The sequence below is a fragment of the Ricinus communis genome, chromosome 2 (genome assembly GCF_019578655.1).
Source record: "Ricinus communis isolate WT05 ecotype wild-type chromosome 2, ASM1957865v1, whole genome shotgun sequence".
Classification (NCBI taxonomy): Eukaryota; Viridiplantae; Streptophyta; class Magnoliopsida; order Malpighiales; family Euphorbiaceae; genus Ricinus; species Ricinus communis.
The window spans coordinates 8,139,640-8,156,538 of NC_063257.1; the positions used below are offsets into that span (position 1 = coordinate 8,139,640).

The 16,899-nt window shown below is 33.2% G+C and overlaps 1 protein-coding gene and 1 non-coding gene across 2 annotated transcripts; both read left to right on the forward strand.

The window, feature by feature from the left end:
* Nucleotides 1-7,871: 7,871 nt before the first annotated feature.
* Nucleotides 7,872-12,838, forward strand: LOC8285108 (protein LAZ1 homolog 1). Its single transcript, XM_002526108.4, has 9 exons — nt 7,872-8,177; nt 8,667-9,108; nt 9,277-9,333; nt 10,011-10,119; nt 10,217-10,401; nt 10,484-10,572; nt 10,827-11,082; nt 11,661-11,906; nt 12,005-12,838. The coding sequence occupies exons 2-9, from the start codon at nt 8,893-8,895 to the stop codon at nt 12,299-12,301; spliced, it is 1,455 nt and encodes a 484-aa protein (XP_002526154.1). The 5' UTR covers nt 7,872-8,177; nt 8,667-8,892; the 3' UTR covers nt 12,302-12,838.
* A 2,255-nt stretch (nt 12,839-15,093) lies between these two features.
* LOC112535864 lies at nt 15,094-15,183 on the forward strand. The gene has a single exon (XR_003079954.1). It is a non-coding gene; the product is annotated as a small nucleolar RNA Z221/R21b (small nucleolar RNA).
* The last annotated feature ends 1,716 nt before the right edge of the window (nt 15,184-16,899 follow it).

The following is a 16,899-nucleotide window of genomic DNA, read 5'->3' on the forward strand; positions in this document are numbered from 1 at the left end:
AAGACCATAAAGACCCTGCATATTCTACATGCACCATGCAAAGAATCCTCCACCCTACAGATTGGGGAATGGATTTACACTCTTCACGCTCTTTTCCAACTACGCTCCAAAGAACCTACCCATCAAGCCTAAACACTTCCTTCAACTATTGGGATTACCAACAAGCTTGGTTTAATACCTTTCTTCTTCAAAACAAAGGAAAAAGTCATTCTTGGCTTTTCTACTTCGATACAAGCTCAATTCAAACTTCAAAGATCCCCTATTGGTTTAAACAATGGTGGAATTTTTATGGCAATGTTCCTGAGACCATAATTCCTGAAGTTCTACCTTTGTTTAACCTTTTTAAAGCCCACTACAAACAAAACAAAATAGAAAGACGTTTTCCCCCGTTACTTCTATTTTGTTCAAACTTTTTTCTCCCATGGGTATGTGTTTGGTATTTCCATTTCAATCAAGCAACAGATGGAGAAATCATCCTTACCCGAAGGTTCAAAGTCAAATGGTGGGATAAATTTAACCACCAAGATAAATTATCACTAAAGTTGGTACAAAATTTCCTTTCCAAAAATAACTTCTTGCCACCTCTAAAAGAACAAACCACTTTCTTGGCACAGAAGTCCTTCATAATTCCAAAGCTAGCAGCAGCCCAGACATAAGAGGATTTCTTACAGTTGATCAAACAATTGTCAGAAACCGCTTCTTCCAAAGGAAAATTAAAAGCTTCATCTTCCTCTTCCAGCACCAGCTCCCTAGATGGTGACTCAAATGAAGATGACTGTTTTGGAATTTTCAAGCCCATTAAATGACATCTCTGCAAAGCCCGTGGGTTAAAAACCAGAAATGGCAACCCACCAATATTTTGTAATGGGCCAAAATGGAACTGTAAAAGCTATTTTGTACCTGTCTTTTGGATGAATCTGGATTTGCCAAAATCCTGATTTCATATCAAACTTTGAAAAAATAAAAGCAGAATGAAGCTTTTGAAGAAGATCTTTTTTATTTGGAATTGGGTATCTGATCCACTTCAGGGCTTTATTCAAAGGTTTGTAATCAATCACCAACCTAGGTGTTCCTCTTTCTATCTCACTATTTTTGTTGACATAGAAAGCTGCACATGACCAGGGGGATCTAGACTTGGTAATCAAACCTTTTTGCTCTAAATCTTTTATTTCTATTCTACAATGGCTTTCTAGAGTTTCATTCATTTGGATGGGTCTTGCTTTGGTAGGGATTTGTTTATCAAAAAAATCTTTTTTCATATGGTAAATCTACCATATGTTGTTTTCGTCTCCAATAAGCATTAGGAAGATCAGAACAAACTTCATTTTCAATCTTCTTTTGCAAATCAAAGATTTTTCTTTGGACAAAATCATTTTGCGTTTGATCTTGGATCTTTTTCAAACCCATATCTTGTTTCAAGTGGGAAAGCTGGGTTTGTTTTCCTTTGATCAAAGCATTTATCTCAAAATTATAAATTGAGTGGGCTTTAATAAGATTGGGATTTCTCTTTTTGGATTTTTCTATAAAAAGGGAAAACAATCTTTGAATCTTTGGCTTTAAAAATAATACCATCAGTAGTTACTTTGAAAGGAGTAATTAAATTGATAAAGGGAGTTCCCAAAATAACTGTTTGCTGAAGATCTTTTGTAAGAATAAAAACATTTTTTAAAACAATATTATTATTTAGAATTGCAGCTTCAGTTTTTCCCGCAATCCTAATCTTTGAACTATTGGCTGAAGTAAGCCTTTAGTTTCTTGATGATACTTTTTAGGAACCAGCTCATAATTGATAGAGTTGAGGTCTGCTCCTGTATTAAATAAAGCGATGGTTTCTATTTGGAAATCACCAGGAAAAAGGAGCTTTATTTGAATCAAATATTTTCTTGAAGTAATTTCCTTTAAAACATTAAGGAAGTTTTCTGGAACATTTTCAGAAACTTCAGGATTTTGAAAATCATTTTCCTCCTTAGAATTAGAATCACTATTCTGTTTGAGGATCAGACTTTGGAGCAAAACAGAATCATTTTGTCGTTTTTCTTTCAAATCTTTGAGCTCTGTTTTGATAGCTTTGATTTCTTTTTGAAGTTCTTGAACGGTAGGAAGAGGGTTTTTTAGCTTTTTCCCTTTATCCAATATCATAGTAAGATCATAAGTATTCTTACTAGAAGAGGGAACAAAGGTTTTAGTTTTTAAAATTTCTTTCAAAACATGTTTTTGGATTTGGGGATCATTAATATGCTTGACAGCTTCAAGAAGAGCTTCTTGTTGTCTAGTGAGCATATTAATATTCTTTGAAATACTTTCAGAATCTGATTTAGAATAATCGGATGAGGTTTTGATTTCATCAATTTGAAACTCTTCCTCATTATTCGAAAATTCTGATTCAGAGGAATCAACAAGAAAGTACGAAATTTTGCTTAAAATTTCATCTTCTATTTGGAGCTCATGGAGCTTTTTAGAAAACTTACAATACTTTGAAGTATGACCCTTCTTGCCACATTTATAGCAGGTAATTTTGCTAAAATCTCTTTTGGAATTTTGTTTTGCAAATTTAGAAGAGGATGGCTTTTTGTAGAAATTCTCGTTTTTTGGAAGTCTTTCTATTTTTGAAAAATCGTTTTTTCTTAAAAGATTTGGAAAAATCTTCTTTGCATTTTCTTTTGCAGGTAGAGGAAGGCTCTATGGGGTTATACTCAAACTGGTTACAAAAACTTCCTAGTTCTTGCCTAGTCTTCTTCATTTCCCATTTTAGTTGTCTTTGGAGTTTAAGGTCATGGCAAATTTTTAGACCTTCTTTCTGGGTAAGGCTAACTAATTCACCATAAGTGTAGAAATCATAAGGGATCTGGCCATTATGGGCTTCTCTTATGGTATTCCTAACTCTTTCACCTAGAATCTTAGGTAAACCAGCTAAGACTTTCTCTTTCCAGAAAGGTTGGCTTGAATCTTCCCTAAGCATGATTCTGGTCAGGAAGGTGTCTTTGTAGACTTGGAAATTGCTAAGCTTTTTGCAGGTTAGATTGCTAAGGAGCTCAGCATTCTTGTCTTTCAGAAGAGAAGGGTCTCCTATGAAGTGGAGGGAAATTGTTAGGATTAAGGTTGACACAACATCCTCAATTGGATTTCCTAGTTCATCTAAGATGGGGGTCCCTTCCACTGTGGTTTGGATGGCACCTAGGACTTGGAGCTGTTGTGCTTGTGTGAGATGGTAATCCCACCATCCTTTAAGCTGGCCAGAAAAACCAGCTATAAGGAGCTCACCAATGGCTCTATCAGAGGTACCGCTTTGGGTTTTGTAAGCATTGGCTGCCATGGTCATCTGTTGTAAGAGACTAAGAATATTGTATTCTGACATTCCATCTATATTCTATTCATAGACGGATGAGGCATTGAATCTAGATTGGGTTAGGATATTGTTCCTATTTTCTATTCCTAGATCTGGGGCAGTATTCCTAGGAGTATGCCAGGTCAATCTAGGGGCTTGCCATCCCAATCTGTTGATGTTGGAGGGTTTGTCAATGACACTTTCAAGCTCTGAATCATTGGATTCATCGCTTTGGGTTTGATCTAAAGCACTCATATTCCTACTGCTTTGAGGAGTATCTGGTACTAGGTTTTTGGAGGACTCAGAAGTTGCTAATTTGCTAAGTTGTTCTCTGACTGCTCTAGCAAACTCAGTTTGCTTTTGAAATTGATTTTGGCTAGGCTTTGAGATTTGGTAGGATTTGAAGACTGGATTTTTGAGCTTTTCCGACCGGCTTATCTCTTTTGGATGTTCAGTGTTGGGGATTGGAGAGGTGAAGACTATAAGTGGTTTTTGGATCTGGCTTTCAATCCTAACAAGCTGCTTCCCTATTGTGTTAAGATAGGTATTCGCGAAATTGTTCTGCTGAACAATATTCTTGACATTTTTCTCAAGATCTTCTCCTACCAATTTGTAAGGTGTAGCCTCTATCTCATTCTCTCCATAAGGAATGGTTATCTTCCTAAAGGGAGGATGTTCAGACTGGATGGTTAGGTTTTCTCCGACCTTCCACTCTAGAGCCTTATTTCTTACCGTGACAGGACTAATGATCTTTTCTTTGAAAGGATAAAGAATACTATTTTCTTTGCAATAAATTTGAAACCAATCAAAAAATTTGATATGGACTTTGTTTTGAATGCAAAATTGATAGTATCTTTCTTGAATACTGTCTTTTTCTTGTAAAAAATTCTTAAAAAAACCAAAGTTTTTTAGAATGATTTTTCTTTGAATAGAAATCTTCATGTAAAAGCTTTTTATCAATTTGAAAATCTTTTGAAATCATGTTGATCTCTGCTTCTAGATTTTGTGTTATTGCAGATGGTGATGGCGAAGAGGGGGTAGAGACTATCTCTATATCCTCATCTTCTTTCTTTGGTTCATTGTAGACTGGTCTGGGGATATTGCTTTGGTAATCAACATTCTGTAGTATATTGTTTGTGCTTGGTATATCAGATATTGAAAATCTGGGTTATGTTTGAGATGGAGTTGGTTCTTTGTAAGGAGCATAAATAATAGAAGGTATTTTTGATACCCTTCCAATATCTATGGTCGATGTTGAAGAATCATCATCAGAGAATCTAGAAGAGGTTGATTTCCTGTTGAATGTAAGCTTTAATTTTCCATCTGGGAATTGGGTTATATTTTTGAGGTTTGTATTTGGTTCTGTTTGCTTTGGGGATTCAGGTTGGGTTGCACCTTCAAGGATCCATTCTTCTGGAAGAGTGATGTCTTTCCATTGAATGGTTTTTGGAATTGTTGCGTTGGATTTGGAGAGATCTGTTTGTAAGAATAAGGTTTCTCCTTTTGGTGAATGGAGCTTGTGTTTTGAACCAAAAGCAGAAATCATAGTTTTGTAATGTATTTTGAAAATCAATGCTATCGGAATAGATCCTTCAAGCATTTTATAATTATGTATCTTTATTTGAAGAACAATGTTCTTTAAAATATTTTTATCATTTAATGATATTGTAATGTTTGGAAAACAGTTGAAAGAAATTAGTCCTTTATTGAGGCTCGACTCAACAGTACCTAATAAAGAATCATAAAAATTTGTAAACATAGCATCTCTAAGGACTGCTAAGATCGAAGTATCTAAACCTTCTCTGGTAAGGGGCTTTATTCCTACCTGGACAAGACCTATGTGGATATACTTATAATCTTTTTCTTTATGCTTCTGGAGGGTCTTTGGATTTAAAAGATAAATTTCTTTAAAAGGCTTTGAAATCTGAATATCTCTTTCTTCAGTTTTGATAGTAAAATCAGTTTTGAACAGAGGAAACTTTGAATACTTATAAATTTGTTTCTTTTGAACTTTGGGTATTTTCCAATCATCAATATGCTTTGTAAAATCTTCAATAGTGATTTCTTCACTATTTACTAAACCTTTGTACCTTGAAGATTTAGAGGTAGAAGAGTTTGAAAAAGAAGAAGATCTACAGAAAAATGGTTCTAAATTCATTTTAAAATAAACCAAAATAACTTTCTAAACAAACATGAACCAAGCCACCAGTTTTACTGCCCTTACACCTGACGGGACTTACTACTGTGCATAAATGAACAGTGCTTGTTTATCAGTAATATGATGCAAATTAAAATGAGTTTAAAATCTTTTTTATGGAGATGATACTTCTTAAATAAATAAATAAAATATATAAAAAGACACAATTTTTTGAAATTGTGTTTAGTTAAAATTGATTGAAAACTTTATTTTATTTATAAGTAAATATTTATATTTAGTGTTTGAAAAAATAAAAGATGCAGTGCCTATGGCAACTCTTGTTCGTTTCTGTGAGCGGGGCATTGTTTATGATGCAGTTCGTACAAAAAGCCTATTGAAAAACCAATATTTTTTGGCTGGTTTTCCCTCGATTTTAGTGCTGATATTACTCAAATTTCATATTTTTAATATTAAAATACGTTACTTTTAATTTTAATATTCCTAAACTCTCTATTCTCCACTATCTATCTTCGTTAAATGTATCGACAAAAGGCTGATATGGCAGCCTACATAGCAATTATTTTTCAAAATTAAAATTACATATCATTTAAATGAAAAATGTGAGCAACATCTGTCTCACTATCACTTTCTGTTTGTTTATATGACTTGTTTTCTCAATAATCAAATACGTAGAAGAATATTCTCTTTATCAAATCCAATAGTTTTTTTGTCATCCTTTCAACAACAAATATCTTCTTTGCAAATCTTATCATCTAATTCCAAACACTAATTGTTAGCAGAGAAAAAGGGGTTTTATCTCGTTCTTCATGACCATTGTGGCACGTGAAAAACGGTAAGATTGAGCTTGTCATTATTTGGGCTTTCTCTAGTAACTTTTCTTGTTAAATTTCACGGAGTGCATAGATAGAATTAAAAATAGAGAAATTAAAAATACGGCCAATTCCAACGAGTTAAGAACAACACTAACACCTTATTAAGATCACCGACCTCAACTATTTCTTTATTTGAAATCTCCAACCATCGACGATATCTCATTTTTCACATACCATTAATGTTGAAATAAAAAAAGAAGAAGAAAGCTTCTTCTTTGCTAGGAAGAGAAAATGTCTTCTCTCACTACTCTATCAGTCTCAAATTCAAAGACATTAACATATTTTGTTTAATCTATTAATTTTTTATATAGTTTTTCTTTATGGAGTTGTGTTGTCGATATTATTGTGTTCTTTAATACTAATTCGATTTTTCGATGAAAAAAAAGATAAGTTGTGGCGACGGCAGTGAATGATGAATGAAGATAATGGATATAGGATTTTGATCTGTAGATGTGATTTAAGAGAAGTGGTGAAGTTAGAGTTTGCTATTTTGATTTTATCAGATGATTAGAATGAAGATAGAGTTTAGATTTTTCTTTTTTAAGTTTTAAAAATGATAATCTTAATATGATTAATTTAAGGTTTGGACCTATTAAAGGAAAGATAATAAGATCGAGAAAATGAAGAGAGAGATAAGAATTTGGATATTGAAACACATTAATGATGTATCCCATTTAAATGACATGAATTTTTTTAAAAAAACTTTTATATATAGGTTGCCATGTCATTATTCTCTTTGATCTTTAATGAAAATTGACAACAGGGAGTTTAATAATACTGAAATCGAAATTTAAGAAGTTTAGTATTACAAATTGAAAATTAGGAACTTTGGTGATACTAATCCAAAATTCAAGGACCATGAGATAATTCAAGCATATTATACTATAATAAATCGCTCTATTTCAGAAGATTGTGCCATTTCCGATGACACATCATTTTTCAAAGATCTTTTATATTTTTTGGTTAACTAAAAGAAAAAAAATGATGATTATTGGTAGCAATTTTCATTAATTATAACCAGGCAAGCTTGTAGAATCATAGAATTTAGACAGGAACTAGACATAATGATCTAACCAAAGTAAGGACCCTCGCACCCTAAATTAACTATCCTCAAATAATTATTTCTTCAAAACTCAAGTTCAGGGTCCTTGAGACGCTAAGTGAAAGCAATTTCTACCAAGGTACCAACCTAGATGATATAAGCTCTTTTCCATTTTCCATTTTAGCTTGTGAGTGGGCTTGCTGATTTACATAGGCAAAAATGATGGAATAGTAAATGACCAATTTTAGTTATGGTTTTTACTTTCTACCCAATTAGGAAAAAGAATGACCCTCTCTTCAGTTGGCTGGCAGGTAATCTTCAGTCTTTGCTCAACTACCTTCTTAAACCTAATAGTCATTGCCAACGTGGACACGCATGCTAGTTACTACTCTACAGCCAAATGTACACCCATGCATAAAAAAATTATAAAACCATCAAAACCAAAATCATAAACCACCAAATCACTGCCACTAATCACCACTGCCCGCAACACCTAATCCAAAATGACAAAATCAAACCCAACTAACTAACAGTCCCTGGGGCCCATAATCAAATCAAACATTAAAATCGACGGCTAATATCTCGCCTGTGATTGTAAAATTTGGGGTCTTATCGTGGACATTACCATTTCCGATTCTACAAGAAACTAACCCACTCTGGCATGGTTTTGCCAACCGCCTAAGCAAAAAATCAGTTCCCTTTTCTCTTTCCTTTTATTTTCTCATGAAAGTTTTATCCAGAGTCGAGAATTTCCCGGGAAATTTTTTTGACCACCACCAGGTACTAGTAATAACCCTAGATCATATATTCAATTTCGTTTTTAACTTTTTTTTTTATTGAACTTTTTGTTCTTGCATTTTGTTATTTTTGTGGGGATGTAGGTTCATTGGATAATTTAATATGTCCTAGGGTTTTTTTTTGTTTGATGCATCTTTGGCTTTGATTTCTTTTGAGATTGATTTAAATGCAATTGGTCTGTTGACTTGTGTATGTTAATGCGAAGTTTAGAAGGAAAGAAATATGGATTTCTACACTTTGGGTTTAATTGTTGATTTCATGATAACTGGAAAAAGATGCGGTCTTTGTGTATTTTTATTCAAAAGGATTGCAGCTTTGCTTCCAGATTGCCTGAATGATTGGCTTTGATTAATATTTTATCTTAGTGTTTTTCACCATTCTTGTTACAATCTTTTTGATTCTTCTCATTGATTTCTGTTTTTCTTTAACTGTTTCTATTGTCCTTGATTCCAATGCTTCTTCCATATGCAGCTGGAATTTCCAATCAAATTCTAAATAAGACTGATACCTGTTGACCGGTTGCTAGGCATTGCTGTTAGGAAAGATCAGTTGAATATAGTTAAAAACAGATTGAAATAAACCAGTCTGGGAGGATACAATATGCTTCATCAACGGTAGGACTTGCTTGAAGCAGCATAATCAAGCCAGCTATTTCTATTGACTTGTTAAATAGTATTTTACTATATGGTCCTGCTCCATGGGATGGACTGGAGCTTTTTGTTCTTTGTTTTTTCTTTTCACCCTAGTCGAGTCCACAAGGAGTTCAGGGAAAGTGTGGACATTACATCTAGATGCAGAGTCTGTTGGAAACATCAGCTGGCCAATCTTCAGTGCTAGCATATTTGTACTTGTTGCGCTTTTCCTGTCCATGTACCTCATTTTTGAGCACTTAGCAGCTTACAATCAGCCTGAGGTTTGTTCTTATATTTCTTGATTTAAACCTCAGTTTGGGCACTCGCTTTCGTACTTTGTTTTGCTATTAGCCTGCTACACTCGATGTTTGTTATTTTCTTGTAATATCTATTGTGACTCTGCTGGTAAAACTTTTAACTAATAGCATTGAGTTGGATCTTAATTTCAGGAGCAAAAGTTTCTTATTGGACTAATTCTGATGGTTCCTGTTTATGCTCTTGAATCGGTATGATAAAGCAACCTATCTTATTATATATCTATCCCTCTCCACACTCGCTTTTTTCTTTTGCTCATATCTCTAATTACTCAACGATGGCTTTGTAGCACTTGAGTGGTCTGCTACTAGCGACTTGGGATTAGTTGGCCCATATAGATAGTTTCTCTCCAGCCAAGCTGTGTAGATTGCTCAGGATGTTACATAATAGTTTGAGTTGACTCAGAACTGTGGCTAATTGATTGTGGGCGTGATATAACATGTATCATGGGCATCTTGGTGTGTGCTTGTTTGTGTATCTGATTTTGTGCATTCACATTAGCTGCATATTAGAAAATGATTGTAGCATCAATTATGACATTGCATGAATAGGGTAGCTGATGAAAGAAAGGTTTGCAACTATGCTTTATATTGATATTGCAGCTGCGCTAAAAAGGGCAGAGCAGCTTCTTTTATATGTGGATTTTGTGTCTTTTGTTGAAGTTGGGGAGATTGTACTAACATGGTATTGAGTCTAATGATGAGTTAAAGGGTGTCTTGCATGTGGAGACTTGAGTGGTTCATTGGAAATGCCTTTCGCATATTCAAGTTGTTTTGGGTTAATGTATGCTTAGAATATCATAAGATCATATTATACTTTCTGTTATATATAAACTAATTGTGATTTCTGTTCAACTTTTCTTGTGCAGTTTTTATCTTTGTTGGATTCCAATGCTGCATTTAATTGTGAAGCAATTAGGGACTGTTATGAAGCTTTTGCATTGTATTGCTTTGAGAGATATCTGATAGCCTGCTTAGGTATTGCCACTTATAGTTTTTTCTTTAGTTCTTGATAGCCTCCAATATTTTGTAAGTTTCATCTCATTATCTTATTTGTCAAATTTTCTGCGTCAAGGTGGGGAGGAAAGTACAATTGAGTTCATGGAAAGTCAGACTGTAATCACTTCTAGCATGCCTCTTTTGGAGGAGTCATATGCATATGGAGTTGTAGAGCATCCCTTTCCATTGAATTGGTTTCTGAGGGATTGGCAACTTGGTCCTGACTTCTATTATGCTGTGAAAGTTGGCATTGTGCAATATGTATGTAGTCTTTTGTTGAATCAATAATTCTCTTTGTTTGCAATCAGCAACTTAAAGTGCTAACAAAATATTAAATTTCCAGATGATATTAAAGTTGATTTGTGCACTCTTAGCAATGATTCTTGAGGCTTTTGGGGTTTATGGAGAAGGAAAATTCGAGTGGAAATATGGGTAAGATATCTTGTAATATTCTCTGTACCTTGAATCTTATGCATTATGATAACTTTCTGTTGAATTCTTTTTCCCTGACCATAGGCACATTGCTACCATGTGGGTAATCAAGATACTAGATCAATTCCGAGTTTACTGTGTTTTTTGGGTTTTCTTTCTCCTCTTCTACAATATGTAATGCGATATCATTGGAATGGATGCTAATCCTTTTATAATTATAATTTACTTGTTACTTGAATGTGATTTATTTGCAGCTATCCCTACCTGGCGATTGTTCTTAATTTCAGTCAAACCTGGGCCCTATATTGCCTTGTGCAGTTTTATTCTGTCATTAAAGACAAGTTAGCACCGATTAAACCGTTGGCCAAGTTTCTGACTTTCAAGTCAATTGTTTTCCTTACATGGTGGCAAGGTGTTGCTGTTGCATTTCTTTTCTCCATGGGAGCCTTCAGAGGGCATTTAGCTCAGGAGCTGAAAACACGTATACAAGATTACATAATCTGTATAGAGGTCTGTAGTTGATTATTTACAGTCAATTCGTGGTAGAGCAACTAATTCGTTTCTCTGGTACTTTAATATAAATTCCCAAGTACAATATGATATTTAGCATTATTATGTCTTGCATGCTAATATTGTAGAGGTGCTGATTAGCATTATAATTATTATTTCATGTATTGTAATATTGTAGGTATGCTGATTAATTATGTTGTTATGAAACTGTTTATGGCATGAAGAGTAACTTCCTTTAGAGGGCACTTCAGGAGTGCGAGTAGTTGTCACTGAAATGTAAGGCATTAGTTCATTTGTGATCTTGACTGTTCATTTGATTACTGTTGCTCCATTTAGATGAATCTGAATTTTGAATCTACTGTAGAAACTATGCAATGGCTTGTTACATCATTTAAGAATCAAGAGGAATCATTTCATGATAAATCTTGTGTATTCATTAATAAGCTCATTTAGTCTTCACAATTCAATGCTTTTTCTTCATGTGTGGTCGTATTTCTAATTGAACCATCATGGAGTGTTGTTGCATCTGATTTTCTGAAAGTTGAAGTTTCTATCTGATGTCAACTTTGGTTAAGCAGATGGGTATTGCAGCTGTAGTGCATCTATACGTCTTCCCTGCTGTACCATACAAGCGAGGGGAAAGATGTGTTCGTAATGTAGCTGTCATGGCCGACTATGCATCTTTAGGATCACCTCCTGATCCGGAAGAGGTCCAGGATTGTGAAAGATATAGCAGGATAAAGCTAGCTCGTCATGATGAGAGAGAAAAGAGACTGAATTTCCCCCAGAGTGTTCGGGATGTGGTCCTTGGTAGCAGTGAAATTGTAAGACACTTGTGTCTTCTTTAACCTTTTGAGGCACTTCATTGCTCTACTTTCTTTCTATCTTCAGACATGCTAACACATTCTTTCCATGTTTTAAGATTGTTGATGACATGAAGTATACGGTGTCACACGTTGTGGAGCCAGTCGAAAGGGGAATCGCAAAAATAAACAGAACCTTCCATCAGATTTCGGAGAATGTGAAACGCCATGAAGAGCGAAGAAGGAGCTCTAAGGATGACAATTTTCTTGTCCCCTTGAATTCCTGGTCGGGAGAATTTTCTGAAGCTCATGATAACCTTCTAGAAGGGAGTGTCAGTGACAGCGGTATGTCTAATAGTAAGAGACATCCACATCAATCCAAAGCCACTGTATCAAGGTCAAGAACAGGCAGATAATGTTTGAAGCTGTGAATTTGGATTTACAATTCAAATGGCAATTTCAATTCATCATCGACTTCAAACAACATCAATGCTTGTTGGTGAGTGTTAATATATCCACTATTTTCTTAGTCCAGTTCTTCGCAGATCATATTTTGTTTCGAGGGTGAGGAACTTGGGGACACTCTGAACCTATGATATTTTCTAACTGAGAAAAATGCACAGAGAAGATACTTACAGACACTATCATTAATGAAAAGCCCTCATTCGAGTTTCGGCAAGAGTTCAATAAGAATATGTACATATGTTTTAGATTTTAGTTAAATTGTTTACTCCTGAAATTTGAGAAAAACATTCCCATTGTAAAATGAAAACTACCATTGTACATGGAATTTCATCTTATGAATGAAATTCTACCATTTGATGTTTTGCAGTTGAGATGTTTTAACTTCGAATAAGATGAATAGGCAAAGGAGTAATTGATTGTAAGAGAGTATATTTTAACTTCGAATGAAATTCTACAATCTCTTAAAGAGGTTGCTTTGGACGAGTCAAGTTTGCTACTCAATTTGTAATTTGTTTTATGTGTGCGGTTTTAAAATGTAAATAACTATTGATATTGTCCAAATTTTTAATTATATTTTTCAATAAAAAATCACTTTAATTACTGAAGACACGTGAACAGTACGTGCAAACGCCACGTGTCTCAATAAACTCTCCTCAAATTAGAATTTTCCACATTCTATTAACTTTCTCTCTCTTTTCTCCCTCCTCTTTTAAACTTTTGTTTTAAGTGAAATGAATGTTGTCATTTAATTTAAAAATAGTACATCAGTAAATAAAAGAAGAAAGATCCAAATTCTCATCAGTATATATGCAATGTAATCTTATCAAGTCCTAGCGCGAAAAATAAAGAGTAGAGAAAAATAAATATATTATAATTAATTAAGATTAGTTTTAATTTTATCTTTTCAGTTTAAAGCTGGAAATAAAAATAAAAATTAAAAAAAAATGAAAATGAGAATGAGTATTTTATAAATTGTTTGGTTGAATATAGAATGAGAATCAAATTCATTTATTGTTGTTATGATAATTATTAGTTATAGTTAAAAAATAATAATTTTCTAATTTATAATTATTATATGTAATTACTGTATGATTCCTTATAATTGATTTACTTTGATTTTTACGAGAATGGGCTTTCTATTCCTTAAGAAAAAAGATAAAATTTAATTCCTATTAATGAAATAATCACATTCGAGTAATTTTTGAATAAAAATTATTAATCTCATTTACACTCTCATCGTATTTTTTCATAAACTAAATGACTCCTAAAACCTGTAATTTACTATAAGATCTGAGCATATATAATTCCCTTATAAATTAAGTGAATCATAAAAAAAAAAGTATTATTATATACAAATATTGCGCTTGTATAAAATTTATTCTAGCAATTATTATTGACTGAATATATACGTGGCTCCTTGAATTTTTTAAGAATATTTATTTGGCTAACTTGAATTTTCTTTTATCCTTACAGCTACATGAACTAGTTTTTTTAAATCACATAAACTATATTTCGTTGATTTGTATATGCTCATGTATTCACGTAAATAAAGACAAGTAGAAGTAAATTAGTATGATATAATATTCAAGGCCGATACACACGGGGCTCCTTTGAACTGTTTGAAAATAGTCACTTGGCTACTTAAACTTTTGTTTGGTTCTTATAGCTACCTGAACTAGTTCTTTTGGATCACGTAAATTTTATTTTATTATTTCTAAGATTGCGTATAAGAAACACTTTGACATGGAATTGACTTATAGATATGTTAAAAAAATACTAAAAAATAAATTAGGAAAGCAAATGATGCTTTTTAGAATCTTAAATCCCTAAATTTAAACTTTGCTTCTCATCATCTTCAATAAACTTATACTTTTTTTAATAATAATTATAAAATTTTATTGTCATTTTGAATATATTCACTCTTTAAGTTACAATATTTCTTAGGAATTTCATTAAACATGATCTATGCATCACATAATCGCCCACATTTAAATACATGTCAACCAAAATTAATGGCACAAAGAGGTATTGGGATTTAAGATTCTAAAAGCACTAATTCAGATGGCTATATGGATAAGAGAAAAATTCAAGTGACCAAGTGACTACCTTCAAAAAGTTCAAGGGGCACGTATGCATTCAGTCATATTTTTTTAACACATATACAAGTCAATTACATGTCATAGCATTTGCTTATACGCGTTTCTAGTAATAGCAAAATGAGATTTATATAGCTTAAAATAATTAATTCAAGTGGTTATAAGGACCAAATAAAATTCAAATGACTAAGTGATTATTTTTCAAATTTGCATTTGGCCAATTATTATTTGTGCACATTTTCTATTTATTCTCTCCATCCATCCATGTATAAACAGGCAAAAGGTCCATATAATAAAGTGGGTGCGTGTTGGGCTTCTAACTCACATGCTATAGGGCTTTAATGACCTAAAAACGCGAGAAGAGGGTAAAAACGTCAAAAAGAAGAATCAGGGAGAGCAGAGGACTAGGGTTTTGAGATCGCTAACAGTATATATAGCCACCACCTTAACCTTTTTCCCAACTACCTCTTCTTTTACATTGCTTCTTAGCAACTTTCTGCCTCTATTGTTTTTTTCTTTAATTTTTATGTTGGTTTAATCTTTATGTTGGTCTTCTTCATTGTTTTGATCAAATATCATGCTTTGCTAGAGATTTGATAATGAAAAATGTGGAATGTTTTGTAGTCAGTTGTCAAGCTGGTTTTGGGGGGCAGTGATGAGATGATTGAGAAAGTCATGCACCACTCTGATTTTTTCTGTGCTGATAAGTTTCTCATACCCATTACACATCTGAGCCTCTCTGTTCTATTATTATTATTACTATGACTATTGTTATCAATTTCTTTTCCGGGTTTTGTTCTTTCAAAATGGGTTTTGACTAAATTACAGTTTAGAGCAAAAACAATTACGAAAAAAGAAACCTAAGAAGGAGCCAAGTGATGGGGTCATTTTATGACCTGAACCATGATGCGGACCGTAATTAGCAAATATTCATTTGCTTCTGGGGACAATATTCGGTTTCTGATGGTTCCTCTTTCTTTTTTCCTTTTTCTTTGAAGATTCGTTTTTCAGATTTTTCTTTTCTGTTTTATCTTGATTAATTGCTCGTGGAAGTGTAATTATGCAACTAAATGTCTGAGTTCTGCACAGGAGTAACCGTTGACAGAAAAGAAAAGGCAGCCAGATTAGTTGAAATTGAGTAAATTAAATTAAATCCAAATATGATTACAAATTGAGAAAGCTTACATTCTGAAGCAAAGGAACCTCCAAATCATTGGGAGGGGTAACAAATATTTAGGGTGTCTTTTTTAAAGGAAAACAATTGGAGTCTTACGACTAAGACCTCTTAACTTCCTCAATTAAAGCTTGAATATCCCATGGGAGAAGGTTGTTGCAAACCAACCTTGAATATATCCTATACAAGGGAGAGGGTTTGATTCGGCCTTCAAACTTTGCAGTTAGAGGCTTAAATTTCTCTGATATGTTCAATTTAATTCTTTTTTGAGCAATTTGGACACGCTATAATATGAGTTTTTAGAAGAGGTTAAATTGGACTTGGTTGTAAAATTTGAGTTCCAAATTGAAACTTAAGCATCAAAATTTGAGTGCCAAATTGATGAGCCGGTTTAGGGCCAAATGAACTTTAATATATTTTTAAGTCAATTTAAAATATAAGATTAAATTTTTTAAGGTATAGCTCAAGATCTAATTGATAATTTACAATTAAATCCTCAATTGTTTAAATTGGCTCAATTTTTTTATTTTAATTTTTATGAAAGGTCTGAATAAGTTAAATGGGGAAAGATGCTTTTGTGACCCAAACGAAGAGCAACAAGTTTTAAGCACAATTAAGCACTTGACCTATTAGAAAAATCGTCGTTGAGACTTAAACCCGTTAAAAATGGTTGAAATGGCAAGTAGAATGGGTCTCACTTGTCCAATGCTAATAAGCACTCTGTCTCTCTCTCCTTTCCTTTTTCTTTAATTTCTCTTTTCCTTTTATTTCTAAATAAAACTATAAAAAGATGATTGCAAATCGGATTCTTCATGTTCTTTTGGGCCACCTGGAACATGGATTCTTCTTCGTCATTATCTAATGTAAATAGTTATCACCACTGTCTAAGAGGTGAATTGTGGCTGCTAAGCTTTTATTCTTTTCTTGTTTGGTGGCGATGATATGGGGAATGAGAAGTATGTGCTGATGTGGCCCTTGTGGCAAATTCCACTTGTAAAATAAGTTGAAAACATTGCCACTTCAATTCTAGCTACTGTTATTTTAATAAATATTATATCTATAAATGATGAATAATAAAATTATTTTAATATATATAAAAGAAAGCTCGAACCACAATTTCCTCTAAGCCATTTCTCTTCTAATCATAATTAGAAATAAGGATTAGATTTCTTAAAGCAAAGGTAACCTGATAGAATTGTGTAGATAAGTTTGAAAGACAAAAAGAAAAAGAAAAATGGAAGGGAGGAGGAATTGAGAATACATTTCCGTAGTGCAAAAT

Coding starts and splice junctions, on each gene's coding strand:
- LOC8285108 (XM_002526108.4), top strand. CDS start 8,893: ATGGGATGGACTGGAGCTTTTTGTTCTTTGTTTTTTCTTTTCACCCTA. Junction 9,334..10,010: donor CTGTTTATGCTCTTGAATCG/GTATGATAAAGC, acceptor TTTCTTGTGCAG/TTTTTATCTTTGTTGGATTC. Junction 10,120..10,216: donor ATATCTGATAGCCTGCTTAG/GTATTGCCACTT, acceptor TTCTGCGTCAAG/GTGGGGAGGAAAGTACAATT.